At 31.5% G+C, this 19,616-nt stretch overlaps 1 protein-coding gene across 5 annotated transcripts in view; it reads right to left on the bottom strand.

Annotated features, from left to right (window-relative positions):
• Simj (simjang) overlaps positions 1–19,616 on the bottom strand; it is a 97,331-nt gene that overhangs the window by 29,603 nt on the left and 48,112 nt on the right. For all 5 annotated transcript variants that reach the window (XM_064065816.1, XM_064065813.1, XM_064065812.1 and 2 more), the window contains exon 3: positions 5,774–6,062. In XM_064065816.1, coding sequence (XP_063921886.1) covers positions 5,774–6,062 — 289 coding nt within the window. The remainder of the gene's footprint in view (positions 1–5,773; positions 6,063–19,616) is intronic.

Below are 19,616 nucleotides of genomic sequence, written 5' to 3'. Positions count from 1 at the left end.
AGATTATATCTCTCTCAATTGATATGCACATCTCACCATCTTACAAACGATTATTGCAAAAACAATGTATGTGTCATGTCTACTAGAATTACTCAAATCCGATGACATTTAAAGTGCATCGCCAAGTATTTATTACGTCTAAAACGTCGCTTGTAACATTGTTGTAATCACGCACGTGTACTATTATAATTGTGTAAGTCATTTAAAAAATCATCTAACGTCATTTGAGTAAACAAAATAAAACTATAGAAACTAATTAAGCATTTTTGTGAAAAACCTACGATATTATTGTTGTATTTGTTTGCAGTGGGGTTCTCGGTGATATATAGTTTTGATTCATTTTTGGTATACTATATTACTATATAGTATATTATACTAGATTTCAAATTTCCCGCTTTTTTGTACGCACGACGTACAAATATTGTCACTCAAAGTACACACGATCTATAAAGGATTCTGGTATCAAAGGTGGCTCTGAAATATATTTTGTTAAGTATTTTGCTGCCTTGTATAGTCGTGGAAATACCCCTAGTCAAAAACACTTAGAATGTGACATTTTTTAGTAACGTAGGTGATTTCTTATATGTTACGAATGTTGCTATGGATAAATCTAAGTTTCAAATTCGCAATTTTTAAGTTCGAAGGCTCATTAATTAGTAGTGTACGTCGTCTGTTTCCACTTATTATATTTCATACAGTAACTTTATTTTGAATGAATACAGTATAGAAGATAAATCATCGGCAACTAATTATATAAACAATCCGTCATAATCCAACTTCTGTTTACGTCAAACCATACAGAATTCCACAAACACAAAAATCGGAAATCGAAAAACAAATACGCGAGATGTTAAAACATGATATAATATGCTAGTTCCAAAAAAAGTTGATAAAAATTAAGAAAACAAAGGAAGAGTTATAGGTTACTTAATTAAAAAAATGAAGACGATAAATTCCCCTTACCAAACATTACACACATTTTAGATTCATTATCGGGATTGATTTATTTTTCTCACTTAGACTTGAGTCAGGGATATTAACAGGTAGATTTAGAGATACAAAGTCGCCTTATGCAGTATTTACTACAAACCAAGGACAATTTCAAATGCAACAGTTACCGATTTGGTTAAAATCTTAAATTAACTTTGTAGGCAAAATATAGAGAAATGAGAATTTTGCAACCAAGCTCCGTCCTCGAATCACGATGAATAAAAAATCGTCACAATTGAGAGAGGGTGGGTGGGCGGGGTCTATTTTTCCTACATTTTTCTCAATATACGAAATCTTCTTTTCCCAACAAGAAACAAAAAACACATTTAACTCTCCTGTTGTTCAAATAAAACTATATGTAACTAAAAAAAAGCCCCGATCTCAAAAATCTTGAACATGTTTTAAATTTCTTCTTGTGAAAAGAAGACTTCGTATATTAAGAAGAAAGGGCAAAATATAAGCCCCACCCACCCACTCTGTTGCAGTTGTAATGATTTTTTGTATTCGTTGTTAGACCGATCGGCGGAATTTCACTGCAAAATCCATATTTCTCTAGAAAATTTTACTCTTTTAAGAACACATTTCACTGGGTAATTTCTTGTAGAGAAATGAGGATTTTGCAACTAAGCTCCGCCCTCGGCTCACGATGAATAAAAAAATTGTCACAATTGAGAGGGGGTGGGTGGGCGGGGTCTACATTTCGTACACTTTTCTTAATATACGAAATCTTCTTTTCCCAACAAGAAACTAAAAACACATTTAACTCTCCTGTTGTTCAAATAAAACTATATGTAACTAAAAGAAGCCCCGATCTCAAAAATTTTGAACATGTTTTAAATTTCTTGTTACGAAAAGAAGACTACGTATATTAAGAAGAAAGGGCAAAATATAAGCCCCACCCACCCACCCTGTTGCAGTTGTAATGATTTTTTGTATTCGTTGTTAGACCGACCGGTGGAATTTCATTGCAAAATCCATATTTCTCTTGAAAATTTTACTCTTTTAAGAACACATTTCTCACTGGGTAATTTCTTGTAGAGAAATGAGGATTTTGCAACGAAGCTCCGCCCTCGGCTCACGATGAATAAAAATATTGTCACAATTGAGAGGGGGTGGGTGGGCGGGGTCTACATTTCGTACACTTTTCTTAATATACGAAATCTTATTTTCCCAACAAGAAACTAAAAACACATTTAACTCTCCTGTTGTTCAAATAAAACTATATGTAACTAAAAAAGCCTCGATCCCAACAATCTTGAACATGTTTTAAATTTCTTGTTGTGAAAAGAAGACTACGTATATTAAGAAGAAAGGGCAAAATATAAGCCCCACCCACCCACCCTGTTGCAGTTGTAATGATTTTTTTTATTCGTTGTCAGACCGAGCGGCGGAATTTCATTGCAAAATCCATATTTCTCTTGAAAATTTTACTCTTTTAAGAACACATTTCACTGGGTAATTTCTTGTAGAGAAATGAGGATTTTGCAACTAAGCTCCGCCTTCGGCTCACGATGAATAAAGAAATCGTCATAATTGAGAGGGGGTGGGTGGGCGGGGCCAATATTTCGTACATTTTTCTTAATATACGAAATCTTCTTTTCCTAACAAGAAACTAAAAACACATTTAACTCTCCTGTTGTTCAAATAAAACTATATGTAATAAAAAAAAGCCCCGATCTCAAAAATCTTGAACATGTTTTAAATTTCCTGTTGTGAAAAGAAGACTACGTATATTAAGAAGAAAGGGTAAAATGTAAGCCCCACCCACCCACCCTGTTGCAGTTGTAATGATTTTTTTTATTCTCAGACCGAGCGACGGAATTTCACTGCAAAATCCAGATTTCTCTAGAAAATTTTACTCTTTTAAGAGCACATTTCACTGGGTAATTTCTTGTAGAGAAATGAGGATTTTGCAACTAAGCTCCGCCCTCGGCTCACGATGAATAAAAAAAATGTTACAATTGAGAGGGGGTGGGTGGGCGGGGTCTATATTTCGTACAATTTTCTTAATATACGAAATCTTCTTTTCCTAACAAGAAACTAAAAACATTTAACTCTCCTGTTGTTCAAATAAAACTATATGTAACGAAAAAAAGACCCGATCTCAAAAATCTTGAACATGTTTTAAATTTCTTGTTGTGAAAAGAAGACTACGTATATTACGAAGAAAGGGCAAAATATAAGCCCCACCCACCCACCCTGTTGCAGTTGTAATGATTTTTTTTATTCGTTGTCAGACCGAGCGGCGGAATTTCATTGCAAAATCCGTATTTCTCTAAGAAAATTTTACTCTTTTAAGAACACATTTCACTGGGTAATTTCTTGTAGAGAAATGAGGATTTTGCAACTAAGCTCCGCCTTCGGCTCACGATGAATAAAAAAATCGTCACAATTGAGAGGGGGTGGGTGGGCGGGGCCAATATTTCGTACATTTTTCTTAATATACAACATCTTCTTTTCCCAACAAGAAACTAAAAACACAGTTAACTCTCCTGTTCAAATAAAACTATATGTAACTAAAAAAAGTCCCAATCTCAAAAATCTTGAACATGTTTTAAAGTTCTTGTTGCGAAAAGAAGACTACGTATATTAAGAAAAAAGGTCAAAATATAAGCTCCACCCACCCAACCTGTTGCAGTTGTAATGATTTTTTTTATTCGTTGTCAGACCGAGCGGCGGAATTTCATTGCAAAATTCATATTTCTCTAGAAAATTTTACTCTTTTATGAGCACATTTCACTGGGTAATTTCTTGTTGAGAAATGAGAATTTTGCAACTAAGCTCCGCCCTCGAGTGACGATGAATAAAAAAATCATCACAATTGAGATGGGGTGGGTGGGCGGGGCTTATATTTTGTACAATTTTTGTTAATATACGAATTCTTCTTTTACCAACAAGAAACTGGAAACATATTTAACTATTGTGTTGTTCACAGAAAATTTTATATAATATACCTACATTAAGAAAAAAAAAAACAAAGATTAAGCACGACCCACCCGTCTCGATCTCAACTGTGAGGAAGCGATATATTTTTCTCACTTAGATTTGACAATTTCAAATGAATAGTTTTATTATATGTGCCTGAAGTACAAGCCCAACAAATCCCGCTTCTTTAAAAAAGTATAAAATTTTATTTTGCAATTTTTGTTTTGCAGTAAAGTCTAGAAAATACACACCAGCGGCATAAAGAACACCCCCGCACACAATGTAAAATATATTTAAAACAGATAACCAACTGAAAAAATGTGCTCTCAGTAATAATAACATTCTTAACTTCGAGGATTTATGTTTATACATCGAAAGAATGTCACGTAAAAATTTGTTTAATTTTAATAACTACTCTACTCATAACAGAGGACTAAAATTATTAATTAGGCCACAATTGAACAAAACGTTTAATCCTTATTATCACATTTTCGAGAAAATGGACTCACTCGTACTCTATTCAAAACTCGGTGATTTTTTTTTGTCTAACACAACGTGTATAAGATACAAAGAGAAAAAGTTTGACTTGGGGTAATTCCACGACTTTACCACAACGACCTTAAATGTCGCTTACAAATGTCACCCATGTCAACGACATCTCCTAGTACTTGCGTTTTTCATTTTTTTAGTGTTCAAACAATAAACTTTTTTCGTAACTAATCGCGCTGCATTTTTATCTTTATGCATAATTTGGTACCTATCGCTTAAAGTAATAAACACCTAATCTAACTGGTGGCTCGTTTTGTAGTGTTTATTGTAAATTTACGACGGTGCAAGATTCCGCATTCAAACATAACACTGTTATTATGATTGATAAACGGTGCAAGGCGATATTTAGTTGTTGAGTTTTTTTAGGCAAGTTGTAAATTTTAACAAAGGCAACAATTGGTTTCAAATAATTTTGATCAGGACGCATTGTTAGGCTTCACATTTTTCACTGATTAAGCTTTGTTTGACTTGTCGCGTTATGCAAACTCCTAAAACTATAGAATTTGGTCTTCAGAAAATTTGCATGAATCTATTGAAAACCTCAAAAAATAGGCGTGTAATTGGCCCCACTTTTTTTTAAATAATACTCTTACTCAAGATATAGAGAAGAAAAGTTGCAAATGTTCGTCAATAATTCGGACGATGAAAACAGCATGGTTATTTGCAGCAAGATGGAGCCACAGCACATACTGCAGGTGTCACTTTGAATTTTTTAAAACAATTTTATACCAATCGAATAATTTCCTAAAGATGTTATTCGCTATATCCTCTAGGCTTTCCAGACTTGGCAGATTTTTTCATTGTTTAGTTTCTCGAAAGAGAAGATGTTTCAGCAGCAATTTGGTCATTTAGAAGATCGCCAAGTAGTAATTCGACGTTGAAGGTGGGTGTTATCAACAACATGGTGAACATTTTTATTATTTGTTTTGCAGAAAAGTAACTTAGATAATTATGAAAAATTTTGTTTTAATATAATTTACTCCAATTATGTGACGAATTATACAGTTGAATGACTAGCAAGTTCATAACATAGCCGGTGACGTCATTAAAAAAAAATTAAACTTTACTAGGGATCCATATTTCAGAAATTTTTTTCACCAACAAAAAATTTTCTTCGAAAATTTAAAACATCAAAATTGCTATGCCTCAAATTTTACTAGATACGATCATCCTTAAGGAAGTTACATCTTTAAACAACTCATAAGACACTCAAACCGAATTTCTAATAAGCCGCTTTTTAAAAATATTACATTGCGCATCTCAAGAAAATTCGATTCTTCGTCACTACGAAAAATACGATGTTACTTACTCCCCGCAATAGTGAGGGTACACTTCCTTGTCCCGCTTTGTGCGAATTCGGATGGCGAGAATGTAGGACTTGCGGAGGCTGGCTCTTGTTCGACGGCACTTTGACAGTGGTCGGAGTGATGCTCAACCCGCTTGGAAGACCGGTCGGCGGCAACGCAGACTGCGGTATGCTCGGAGGCAATACCGCCACGTTCTCCTTCAGCTGTTGGGATTGTTTCAATTTTTTCAACAGCACCAGCTTCATCTCCTCCGCTCGCAAATCCTCCCGCAGTCGCCTCAGGCCTCTGTCTCTGTAACCGACAAAAAAAGGCAAGGAATTAATCCAGTTTTTGACACTTGTCCTTGCAACGAAGAGATTTTTAATTACGAAGAAGCGTAGTCTGCTTACATATCCTGGACGTCCATTTGCTACCGACATGTTGTTTGTCGAAAACTGGTGATCGATTACATAGTTATGCGTGTGTCAGGTAGACGTCATTATCGCAAATGAAGGTAAATAATTGGTCTTTTTTATTGCGTATCTGGTGGAGGAACGAGAACTTTGGTCGAACCCATGAAGGTCTTTGATGTGCGCAAATTAACTACCAGCTGAAGTTTCGAAAAACTCCACATATTTGAAAAATGTGAACTATAAAGGTTAACAGTTCTTGTTGAAATTTACATCTATTCTTCATAATAAGGTCATAAATTAGAAAAGCACGTCTTCGCTGTTATTTATTATAAAGATAATTACCACAGCCGAACTAATAGATAGGGACTTTTTTTATTTAATACAAAATTTGCATATAAAGTGGTGAAAATGAATCCACTTGATTAAATGGTCCAATAATTAGCTGAAGATTAAATGTTCTAGAAAAACTTTTAATGGTTCCGCAACTTCAGAATACAAATTCATATTTTTACAAGGATATGACAGAACCTGGTCATTTATTACTGCAAATTCACAGAAATTAACTTTCCCATTAATACACATCAAAACTGACTGTCTGTTTCATAGCCGTATCACCACTGACAGAACAGCTTTAAAACACTGAATCAAAATATTTCATTATTCGGTTAAGATTTATTATACCTAGACAACATAAATCTATCTTATTGCAATATTATTCACTTCGTACTGAGTTTTAGGCAGGCCATGGGCACAACCTCATCCCTAAACTGTGTAAACACAGATAAAGCACTTTTAATTACCTAAATAAAATGCTCGTCCTTGACTCTGCGCAAGGTAAACTCGACTCCTATAAATTTTCCATATTTTTTAAATAATTAAGGAGGAACGAGACATTTATTTTTTACCAAGCACCGTATGTTATGCTCTCTTGAGCACGCTCTCGATATTTTTCATCCGATGCAAGCAAACTTTTTATTATGGACGGTTAAAACGTACTGTACATACCCAAAACAGTGTTTAAAACACAATTAGAAGCGCATTTGTGGTTAGTTCCTCAAGTGGAAAAATTCATGATGGTAGAAAGATGGACATTAACTTGTGAAATTTAGTATAAATATGAGCGGAAATAGTAATTGTTATTTTATTACCTTTAATCTTTACTGAAACTAGAAAATATTCTTCTAGAATGTAATATTGGGAAGATTTTAAATGTACTCGTATATTTTACTTTTGAAAATTTCAAGATCTTTCTTAAAAAATAATAAAATATATTTTTAAGAAAACTTATAACATAAACAAAAGATATTTCAATATGCGTCTAGGTTACCAAAATTTACTGCCGTTATATCAGTCTCATTAAATGTATGTAGTTATTATTAATTTCCCAAATAGGGTCAAAACATTAAAAAAACATCTATTCAACAAACAAGAGAACGCATAATGTTACGTATTTGTCACGAGTAATCAGCTATCTCGAGAATGATAATTGTTGCAAAGATAAAACAAATATAAACAAGATACAAACTTTCCTGTTTGCTTATCACAAATAAATATTTCAAAAAATATTAGAATTTCATTTTAAATAACTAAATTAATAAGTCATAAAAAACAAGACGACAAATCTAGAAAATATGAAGATCTCAACATGGGACATTAATACCTTACAACATATACAGGGTGTCTCAGAAATAAGTACATTAATTTTAACCAGTAACAGAACTCGTGAAACGGAACAACTTTTTTATCTAGCATTTTTTCGAAAACTCAAGTCGAATTTCGAATTTTCCCACCCATATATTCACGAGCCGTCTATGTTCACCTTAAATAATAACTCAAATAATAACAACACTACAACAATGAAGAAGGTACCCTAGCAACCGTTTTGACACTGTCAATCATTTTTATGTCAATGTTTTTATTAAACGTTGTCTCTTTAAAGTTTGTTTGGCATAGATTTCTAATTTATAGACGAAATGTGTTGAAATGGCTTTGTTTTCAAATCTGGAATGCACCGATATCGTTTTAACGTACGGTGAATCTCGGGGAAACGGCACTCGCGCCCAACGAATTTTTTCAGAAAACCTCCCAAATCGTCGTCTGCCAAATGTGCGCAGTTTTAAGAACGTTACAGCATTTTCGAGAGTACGGATCTTGTAAACCTGCACCTCAGGATCGGGGTAAGTTACGCAGTAATAGAATTGCTAATATTGAAGAGGCTGTTTTGAAGAGTGTCGAAGCTCGACCGGGCACTAGTACGTATCACTCTCTAGTGTGATGTATCGGAGAGTAGTATTTGGAAGATACTCAGAGAACAAATGTACCCCTTTCAGGACCAGAAAGTTCAGTTATTGAAACTAACAGACTTACCACGTAGGCAAAACTTTTGTAAGTGGGTTAATAGAAAAATAAACGAACAAGCAAATTTTGTATCTCTTATACCATCAACTGATGAGGTCGGTTACACGAGGGAAGGTGTTCAACACTCACATTTGGGCCGATGAAATTCCGTACGCCATTAGGGAGCAGTATTTTCAATTTCTCTCTAAATGTTTGTCACATTGACACGATTAGGAAAATACGTATCCTAGTAACTGTTTTTGACCATACATTATTAATTATAATAACTATTAGTGTCCATGGGTGACTAAGGATCCATGGGCGGGTAACCTTAATTGGGATATAACTTTAACAATTTTTAACTTGATAATTAAAAAGTTCTTGACAAAACTCTACTAAAAAAAGTTGTTGAGTTCAATGAGCTCTATAACTGATTAAAATTAATGTACTTATTTCTGAGACACCCTGTATGTATATTGCGCAATTTGTTTTTCTTGTTAAAAAGCAAATAAAATTTAAATCGGTCGTCAGTTATTAAAAACAAATTTTATAAGTTACTAATCAAGCACAGCATTCATCATGGAAGGTGTACGAACTCCACAAGGTTTTATTAACATTATACAGACATTAAACATTAAAACCAACTTATCTGATATTAAAATTGATTGCCATTATTCTTAAATGTTTAATCTATCCTACAAATCAATCGCAAGAATGATTAAAGTATCCCTTTCGAACAAAAACTGTGGAAAGCACACATCGATTCCTGTTCGACGACGAAGTTTTACACTACATCTCAAATTAAAAAAAAAACACCTCTTACTTATGACCTTATGTACTCTAAATTATGTGCTTGCTTGCAATCAAAAACATATTAGGATGGTCAAAATCACTGCAATTTATCGTTAAAAGTCATCGATTTGTTGCAAAGCGTAACTGTCATGTGCAGCAGTGCGATAGTAATAATAATTTCAAGGTGTATAGCATTCGACTGGTCCAAGTCTTGCTTAATAAAAAGATTCCAGAGTAAAATTAAACAATTTAAAAATTCCTCTTAAAAAGAATTAACATAAGGTGTGCTCCAAGGCGCAATTTTAGGGCCGCGCTATTATTATTTTTGCCAATGATTTTCTACATATCTTAGTAAACTTGTACAGAGGCTACACGTGTATTATGCGGATGATGCAAATTATCTAATAACTGGTCGAAACGCAAGAGGTTTATAGATGCTGGCAACATAACGCTTCAAAAAATAATTATCTGGTGAAATAAAAATTAACTAATTGTTACTGAGAAAAAAACAAATTACCTACATCATATTTGAACCAGACACTTGGACGAACCCTTTCAGGCAATTTTAAAGGCAAACAACATCTCTGCTAATAACTCCATCAAATTGTTAAGTGTTACATATCGATAACAAGCTCTTATTGAATTTTCAAATTTAGTAAAAGGAAATAGAGGGAGGGTGGGCGGCGATGGTATTTCCTAAGATATAATAATTCCTAATACATAATATAATAATTTTTCGTTTTTCATTCTTCGATTTTACAATTTTTCATTTGTTCAGGTTTAATTTTTCAACTTCTCAATTTCTCGACTTCCAAATTTTTCAATTTTTCGTTTCTTGAATTTTGCGATTTGAAATTTTCAATTTTGCGACTTTTCGACATTACGGTTTTTCAGTTTCTCAATTTTTAATTTTTCGATTTTTCAATTTTGCGTCTCCTCAATTTTTGTAATTCTTTGTTTCATTTTCCTGATTTTCTTCATTTCCTTTGTTTTTTCAATCTTTACTTCGATTTTATGATTTTGCATTTATTCAATTTTTGATTTTTTCAATTTTCGCTTTCACATTTTCAAATTTTTCAATGTTGCAGTTTTTGGGTTTCTGAATCATTTGATTTCCCGATTTTTTTAATTTACAATATTTCGTTTTTTCGATTTCGCACTTTTTCGATTTTTAAGTTTCTCAAATTTTTAATCCTTCCCTTTTTCCAATTTTCATATTTTTCAAAATTTTCGTCTTATACTTTTTCGTTTTTCTGTTGATTTTTTAATTTTACAATTTTGATGTTTTTCATTTTTTGTTTCAAAAATTTAAAAAATTCAAAAATGATTTTTAATTTGTTGATTTCCAATTTTTTATTTCTCGATTCTTAGAGTTTTTAACTATTCAATTTTTCGTTCTTGCAGTTTTTCAATTTTAAAATTTTTCGGTTTTTTTTTCTTTAGTTTTAATTTGTCGATTTTTCAATTTTCCAAATTCTTATTTTTTCCATTTTTCAGTTTTTCCTTCACAAAGTTCGATTTTTCAGTTTTTCGGTTTTTAATCTGCCGATTTTACAAATTTCGATTACCAATTCTTGGATTTTACAATTTTTTCGATATATGAAATTATAAATTTTATACAGTATCAGGAAAAATAATCTAAAATCTCCTTTTTTGCAATTTTTCAAAATACCAGTTTTAATAATTAGTTTTTTTTTGCTGAAAAATTGCAAATCGAAAAGTAGAAGCAACGCAAAATCGAAAACCTAAAAAATTGGAAAAAACTGGAAAATCAAAAAACTGAAAAAAGAAAAATAGCAAAACAGGAAAATCGCAAATCGAGGAACTATGGAAAACAAAGTGGGTGGGTGGGGCTAATACTTGCCAATGTAAGACTCATTTTGGAAAATAATGTACACTCTAAGGAGATAGAGGGTGAGTGGGCGGAGCTAGTACTTGCCAGGATAAGACTGATTTTGGGAAATGACATACCTCATAAGAAAATAAGAAGGTGGGCGGGCGGGGCTAGTACTTGCTAAGATAAGACTAATTTTGGCAAACAACATACCTTCTAAGAAAATGGAGGGCGGGTGGGCGGAGCTATCACTTGCTAAGATAAAATTGATTTTGGCAAATGGTATACCCTCTAAGAATATACAGGGTGTCTCAGAAATAAGTACATTAATTCTAATCAGTTATACAGCTCATTGAACTCAACAACTTTGTTTAGTAAAGTTTTGTCAAGAACTTTTTAATTATCAAGTTAAAAATTGTTAAAGTTATATCCCAATTAAGGTTACCCGCCCATGGATCCTCAGTCACCCATGGACACTAATAATTATTATAATTAATAATTTATGGTCAAAAACAGTTACTAGGATACGTATTTTCCTAATCTTGTCAATGTGACAAACATTTAGAGAGAAATTGAAAATCCTGTCCCCTAATGGCGTACGGAATTTCATCGGCCCAAATGTGGGTGTTGAACACCTTCCCTCGTGTAACCGACCTCATCAGTTGATGGTATAAGAGATACAAAATTTGCTTGTTCGTTTATTTTTCTATTAACCCACTCACAAAAGTTTTGCCTACGTGGTAAGTCTATTAGTTTCAATAACTGAACTTTCTGGTCCTGAAAGGGGTACATTTGTTCTCTGAATATCCTCCAAATACTACTCTCCGATACATCACACTAGACAGTGATACGTGCTAGTGCCCGGTCGAGCTTCGACACCCTTCAAAACAGCCTCTTCAATATTAGCAATTCTATTACTACGTAACTTACCCCGATCCTGAGGTGCAGGTTTAAAAAATTCGTACTCTCGAAAATGCTGCAACGTTCTTAAAACTGCGCACATTTGGCAGACGACGATTTGGGAGGTTTTCTGAAAAAATTCGTTGGGCGCGAGTGCCGTTTCCCCGAGCTTCACCGTACGTTAAAACGATATCGGTGCATTCCAGATTTGAAAACAAAGCCATTTCAACACATTTCGTCTATAAATTAGAAATCTGTGCCAAACAAACTTTAAAGAGACAACGTTTAGTAAAAACATTGACATAAAAATGATTGTCAGTGTCAAAACGGTTTCTAGGGTACCTTCTTCATTGTTGTAGTGTAGTTATTATTTAAGTTATTATTTAAGGTGAACATAGACGGCTCGTGAATATATGGGTGGGAAAATTCGAAATTCGACTTGAGTTTTCGAAAAAATGCTAGATAAAAAAGTTGTTCCGTTTCACGAGTTCTGTTACTGGTTAAAATTAATGTACTTATTTCTGAGACACCCTGTATAATAAAACAATATAATTTTTCGTTTTTTCGTGTTTTTAATGTTTCAATTTTACCGTTTCATAATTTTTTGTTTTTTCACCTTTAATATTTCATCTTTTTAATTTTTCGACTTCCAAATTTGTCAATTTTGCAACTTTCGATTTTATAATTTTGCATCTATTCAATTTTTGAGATTTCAATTTTCGTTATCACAATTCTTAAATTTTTCGATTTTGCAGTTTTTGGTTTTCTCAATCATTCGATTTTCCGATTTTTTTAATTTTCAATATTTCGTTTTTTCGATTTCGTTTCCAATTTTCAGATTTTTCAAAGTTTTCGTCTTATACTTTTCCATTTTTCTGTTGATTTTTTAATTTTACAATTTTATAGTTTTTCATTTAATTCGAAAATTTAAAAAATCCAAAAATGATTTTTAGTTTGTTGATTTTTCTATTTTTTATATCTCGATTCTTAGAGTTTTTAATTATTCAATTTTTCGTTCTTGCAGTTTTTCAATTTTAAAATTTTTCGTTTTTTTCTCTAGTTTTAAATTGTCGATTTTTCAATTTTCGAAATTTTTATTTATTCCTTTTTCAGTTTTTCGATTCCTCAATTTTTACGAGATTCAATTTTTTGATTCCCAATTCTTGATATTTGAAATCATAGATTTTATAAAGTCAGGAAAAATATTCTAAAATCTCAGTTTTAACAAATTGTTTTTTTTTTCTAAAAAAATGAAAAATTGCAAATCAAAGTAGAAGCAACGCAAATCGAAAAACTAAAAAATTGGAAAAAGTTGAAAAATAAAAAAACTGAAAAAACGAAAAATACCAAAACAGGGAAATTTCAAATCGATAGAAAAGAGGGTGGATGGGGCTAATATTTGTCAAGATAAGACTGATTTCGGCAAATGACATACCTCCTAAAAAAATAGAGGGCGGGTGGGCGGGGCTAGTATTTGCTAGGATAAGACTCATTTATCATATCGCAATTTTTCGTTTTTTCGTGTTTTTAATTTTTCAATTTTTCCACGTTTCATAATTTTTCGTTTTTTCACCTTTAATTTCTTTTCACTTTCCCGACTTCCAAATTTTAAAATTTTTCATTTCTTAAATTTTTCAATTTCAAATTTTTCATCTTTTCAATTTCCCGACTCCCAAATTTTTCAATTCAACTTTTCGACATTACAGTTTTTCATTTTATCGATTTTTAAGTTTCTCAATTTTTAATTTTTCGATTTTTCAATTCTTCGTCTCCTCAGTTTTTTTAGTTCTTTTTTGATTTTCCCGATTATCTTCATTTCCTTTGTTTTTTCAATGTTTATTTCGATTTTATAATTTTGCATCTATTCAATTTTTGATTTTTCAATTTTCGCTATCACAATTCTTAAATTTTTCAATTTTGCAGTTTTTGGGTTTCTCAATCATTCGATTTTCCGATTATTTTAATTTTCAATATTTCGTTTTTTCCATTTCGCACTTTTTCGATTTTTAAGTTTCTCAATTTTTAACCCTTCCATTTTTCAATTTATCGTTTTTTAATTTTTTTTCTTCGTTTCCAATTTTCAGATTTTTTAAAGTTTTCGTCTTATACTTTTTCGTTTTTCTATTGATTATTTAATTTTACAATTTTGAAATTTTTCCTTTTTTGATTCGAAAATTTAAAACATTCAAAAACGATTTTTAATTTGTTGATTTGTCATTTTTCGATTTCTCGATTTTTAGTTTTTAATTATTCAATTTTTCGTTCTTGCAGTTTTTCGATTTTAGAATTCTCAATTTTTACGAGATTCAATTTTTCAATTCCCAATTTTTGGGTTATACAATTTTTCGACTTTTCATTTATTCGAATTCTCAAGTTTTCGATATTTGAAATTATAGATTTTATGCAGTCTATCAAGAAAAATATCCTAAATTCTCTTTTTCTGCAATTTTTCAAATATCAATTTTAATAAATTGTTTTTTTTACTAAAAAATCGAAAAATTGCAAATCGAAAAGTAGAAGCAACGCAAAATCGAAAAACTAAAAAATTGGAAAAAAGTGAAACATCAAAAAACTCAAAAAACGAAAACTCGCAAAACAGGAAAATTGCAAATCGAAGAACTATAGGAAAGAGGGTGGATGGGGCTAATATTTGTCAAGATAAGACTGATTTTGGAAAATGACATACCTCCTAAAAAATAGAGGGCGGGTGGGCGGGGCTAGTATTTGCTAAAATAAGACTAATTTTTTGATATCGCAATTTTTCGTTTTTTCACCTTTAATTTTTCATCTTTTCAATTTCTCTACTTCCAAATTTTTCAGTTTTTCTTTTCTTGAATTTTCCAATTTGAAATTCTTTAATTTTGCAAATTTCGACATTACAGTTTTTCGTTTTATCGATTTTCCAGTTTCTCAATTTTTAATTTTTCGATTTTTCAATTTTTCGTCTCTTCAAATTTTTGAAGTTCTTGATTTTTATCTTTCTTTTTCCAGATTTTTTATTTTGATTTTCCCGATTTTACAACACAATTCTTCGTTTTTTCATTTCCTTTGTTTTTTCAGTGTTCATTTCGATTTTATAATTTTTCATTTATTCAATTTTTGATTTTTCAATTTTCGATTTCAGTAGTAAAAACTAAAAGATCTTTATTGTGAGTGCTTTCAGCGTAATTTAATATCAAAAAGACTATGGCCTTTTAAATAGACGGTGAAAAATATATTCCTCTTGGAGTATCGAAATTTTTTACAATTATAAACCATCATAGTACATATGTAATCAGTTATTATTAATTTATGACTGCATTCTTTCACAAGGTTGCAACCCTATGTAAAAAGTGACAAAGTTAATTAATACAAAGTTGATATCTAATTATTTTTATGATTTTTAAATTGCAAATAATCTTTCTAGATGTGGAACGTCGAATTTACAGGTACAACCCAGAAGGCGTATCAGCGGTTCCTTTCCCTTGTTGTCTTTTCATTCCGTCGTTCACCATATGTTAACAAAGTGTGGTCCACACTCACCACTACCCACTCGTTAAATTCCATAAAATAATTATGCCCCGTATGAAGCTCTGATAATAACATACTACTTTTTCATTTAGTACATTTAGGGCAATAATGTTACATTTACAATGGTCCAACTTTTCTTGTTTTTTGGTTTTATGTGTGTTATTATCAGCCCTAATAACTACCACACCTAGAAAACCCAAAAGTCAATTAGCAAAACTGCAAAACCGTAATGTTTACGTGAAAAGGTTATAAATGTTCTTAACGTTTTTTTAGCTTTTATTTTCTGGTGTTAATTAAGAAAAGAAAAAAAAAAACATTGAAACCACACGTTTCACAACAGGTTCGGATAAAGCTCTGTTATAAATATCCCAACGATAAAAATGAATCCCTCCCAAATACGAACTTTTTTGTGATGAAAAACTTCTTGTTGTATTTTACAAATTTTCTGGGAATCGTCGGCAATTTGTGGACGCAAGAAAAAATATAGACCATATTTAATTTTTTGCGTAGGTGTGAAATTAAAGCAAGTTCGTTTATCTTGGTACACAAATTTAGCGGTTTAAAAATTTCACGGCGCGTCAAAAAACATGCAAAAACATCGACAAAAAAAATTAAGAATAAAATTTAATGCAATTTATATTTTGTACCAGTGTAAGAGTTTTATGGAATTCGACACACCCTGACAAGTTTACAACTTACACGAGTTCGTCGGCCGAAATTATTGGATCTTTTAATGGAGTGGTTGACACTTTGTAATATAAAGAAAAAATAAATAAAACGTGAGTTAATCCTATCATACGTGGTTGTAATAATAATAATAATATATAGTACAGCAACATAGCAATCAATGTATTTTTGTAAACAATATTGAATATGTAAAAAATTGTGCGTTGCAATTGGGTGAATGCGTCATTATCATGCGTATTCAAGTCATTATACAATTCAATGAATGCCTCGCTGTGAGCAACTTTACAGTCATGTGGTAATAGTGCTTTTATTGCACTTGTAGCATAAAAGTTATTTACGCTACTAGTGGGATAAAGACATTACTATCACATTACTGTAAAGGTTGCTCACAGCGAGGCATTAATCGAGTTGTTTAGTCACTCGAGCATGATAATGCGTTAACGTACAAAAGCTTATTTACGACTTCGAAACGTTTAAAATTACTTAAAACGAATAAAAATTGGTAAGTATTTCAACACTCACTTTTGACGCCAGAATTTTACGTTAATAAAAAAAAATATTTTCACTTAAACGTTTCTACGGAATATTGTCAACTTCACGCATTGTTTGCAACTAGTTTACCATACAAAAAGAGAAAGCAGCAGAGATGAGACTGCATATCACAAAACTGTTACAATTTTCATTATTTGAATGTCACGGTTTTAAGAATTAAGTGATTTACTTGGGACTATTTATGCTACAGACTCTTAGTATTGATTCTAAAAAAATGATCTAACAGTGTTATTTACCACTATTATTTCAATTTTCTGAGCGTCCTTGTATAGCGTAATTAACTAGATGCTTTTTGTAACACAAGCGAATATGCCGATAAATGTATGGTTATATTACATAATAGAACTAGATTACACTGTTACAATAGGTCATAAAGCAGTAATAAAACTTGTTTTAAAGAATCAACACTCAAGACAAAATAAGCTCTCACAATATCCGATGGCTAATTACCTTCTCATACTTCAAAAATTGGTCGAAGGTTGAAATGAACCAGTTTTTTTTTTTTTTTTTTAATTATAAAATTGGTGAAAGGAAAAACATTCAGTAACGATGGGATTCGAATCCACAAAGGGCATAACATGTCATAGATGAGTGAAATATCGGCTGCACAAAAAAATTTGTAAAATGATAGTGGTAAAAATCATGGAAGATTCATAATCCACAAGTAGAACAGTAAATTATTTCATAAAATTTTGATAACCTTAACTATGCAATATAATGAGAGGACGCAGAGGTACACGAATCAGTTCATCCTTCACGCCTTTAAATAACCATATAACTGTATGTAATAAAAAGAAATATACACATATTTATACGCAACTATAGTTTTACGAGTGCCTCTATTCAGAATGCAAATGATACGACACTGGTAAAAATCTAAGTGACAGATGGTGATATTGATGTTCGTTTCATAGTATTTCCACTCCATACAACAATAAAATTATATAATATGATGAATATAGGTTCACAATACAAGATTCGAAATTAATTTTTATTTTTGGTAACCCATATAAATTAAAATAAATATATTTCTGGAATGTTACAGTACAAGTTACGAACCATACAAATGTGGAGAATATGAAATATATTAAAGCATATAACCAACGGGGAAAAATTAATTCTCAATACATGCTTAACTTCGATTGATATATGTTTATGTTCCGAAAGAATTCGACTATTAAGCACGTACACAGCATCAGCGCTAACAGATTACAATATGCATTTGGATTAAAAGAAAATGAAAATATGTGATTGATTTTTCGATTACCTACTCCACGATACCCGCTTGTCGAACTTCTTATTATGTATCTAAATAGAGGCACAATTAAACAATTAAAATATTAAACAAAATCAAGGTAAATTCATAATCCACAAGTACAGGAATACATTATTTTATAAAAGTTACTTCACAAGGCACGCCCACCCACCGTTTATTTTCTTAAAGGGTATATCATTTGCCAAAATCAGTCTTATCTTAGCAAGTTTCTAGCCCCGCCCACCCACCCTGTACTTTCTTAGAAGGTATGCCATTTGCCAAAATCAGTCTCATGGGTCATGAAACGTCGAGAAAACAAGTAGCCAGTCGCTCGATCAATTTATTATTATTTCCTTGGTTGATGCTCGGAAAGTTAAAAAAGGGACTAAGGTTATTTCGATAGAACTTTCCTTACCCCTGAAGTACAATAGCACAAATATAATTTCCACAACTTATAGCTGTGTTGCGAATTTAATTTTTTTAATGATATCCTCTATAAGTTAAAATAGAAATGTGTGTGGACTGTTTTTATGACGTCATTGACATTTTAGCAAAGACAGGTATATTAATTTGAATCGGTGACGTGTAATACTAAGAATAATACCATACACTCAAATTTTCGGGTAACTGGGGTGAACCGCTTTTGATTTGAAACAAAATTGCCCAATTCATTAATTTTTTGAGTCACTCGTATAAAAAAATATTAATGCATTCATAAACCACAAGTATAGACGCACAACATTTTGCATATTTTAGACAGCATTTATTTTATAATTATTTTGAAAAGGGATAAACATATATTTTGATTAAAGATTTTATCATGCTTACGATAACCTTAAAATAAAGTTAAGCTGTAAAAAATTATACAACTGTGATTTTTTTCCGGAATATCTGAATGTGTATGGTAAAAAATCAAGATAGGTTCATGAATCACATGTGCCGGAGTGTTTTTTTATAAAATTTAAGTAACATTTGCTATGAATAAAATTTGAGGTGACGTCATCACGTTGTTGGTGGGGATCATTAGACACATTTTGGTTAGTGTTTTACCAGCTACGCGATATATATTCCTGACATATACCGGGTGTTTCTTTTATTTAATACAATCCCTGTAACTTTTTTGTCCTTAAAGATAAACGTGTGGTTCTTTGAGCAAATTTGTATCATTTTAAAAGATCTGTGATGATAACCTCGCATTTTATTATCACTTCCGGTAAAACCGCAAATGACGTCAACTTTATTTTTTTTTATGGAACACTTGATATATTTATATATATATATTTTTTTTTCATAGACGGCAAGACTGATTTTTTGTAAAAAATATAAAGCAACCAATATTCTAAAATCAATACTTGAAAAGTTTTTCAATGAAATAAACGAAAAATTCGTATCTATTGATGACAATCTAGTAGCTTGAAAAATTGACTCTCATGTCATTTATTCACATAAGTGATCTTTTAAAATGATGCAAATTTGCTCAAAAAACTATATGTTTATCTTTAAAAATAAAAAAATTATAGGGGTTGTATCAAATAAAAGAAACACGTGGTATATATAATATTTTACAATGGTACAATTATACGGCT

This window comes from Zophobas morio, unplaced genomic scaffold (assembly GCF_036711695.1).
Source record: "Zophobas morio isolate AGI-343-1 ecotype UQ-CSIRO unplaced genomic scaffold, CSIRO_AGI_Zmor_V1 ptg000026l, whole genome shotgun sequence".
Classification (NCBI taxonomy): domain Eukaryota; kingdom Metazoa; phylum Arthropoda; class Insecta; order Coleoptera; family Tenebrionidae; genus Zophobas; species Zophobas morio.
Note: the sequence above shows the minus strand (reverse complement) of the source record. Positions and strands in the feature narration are given on the sequence as shown.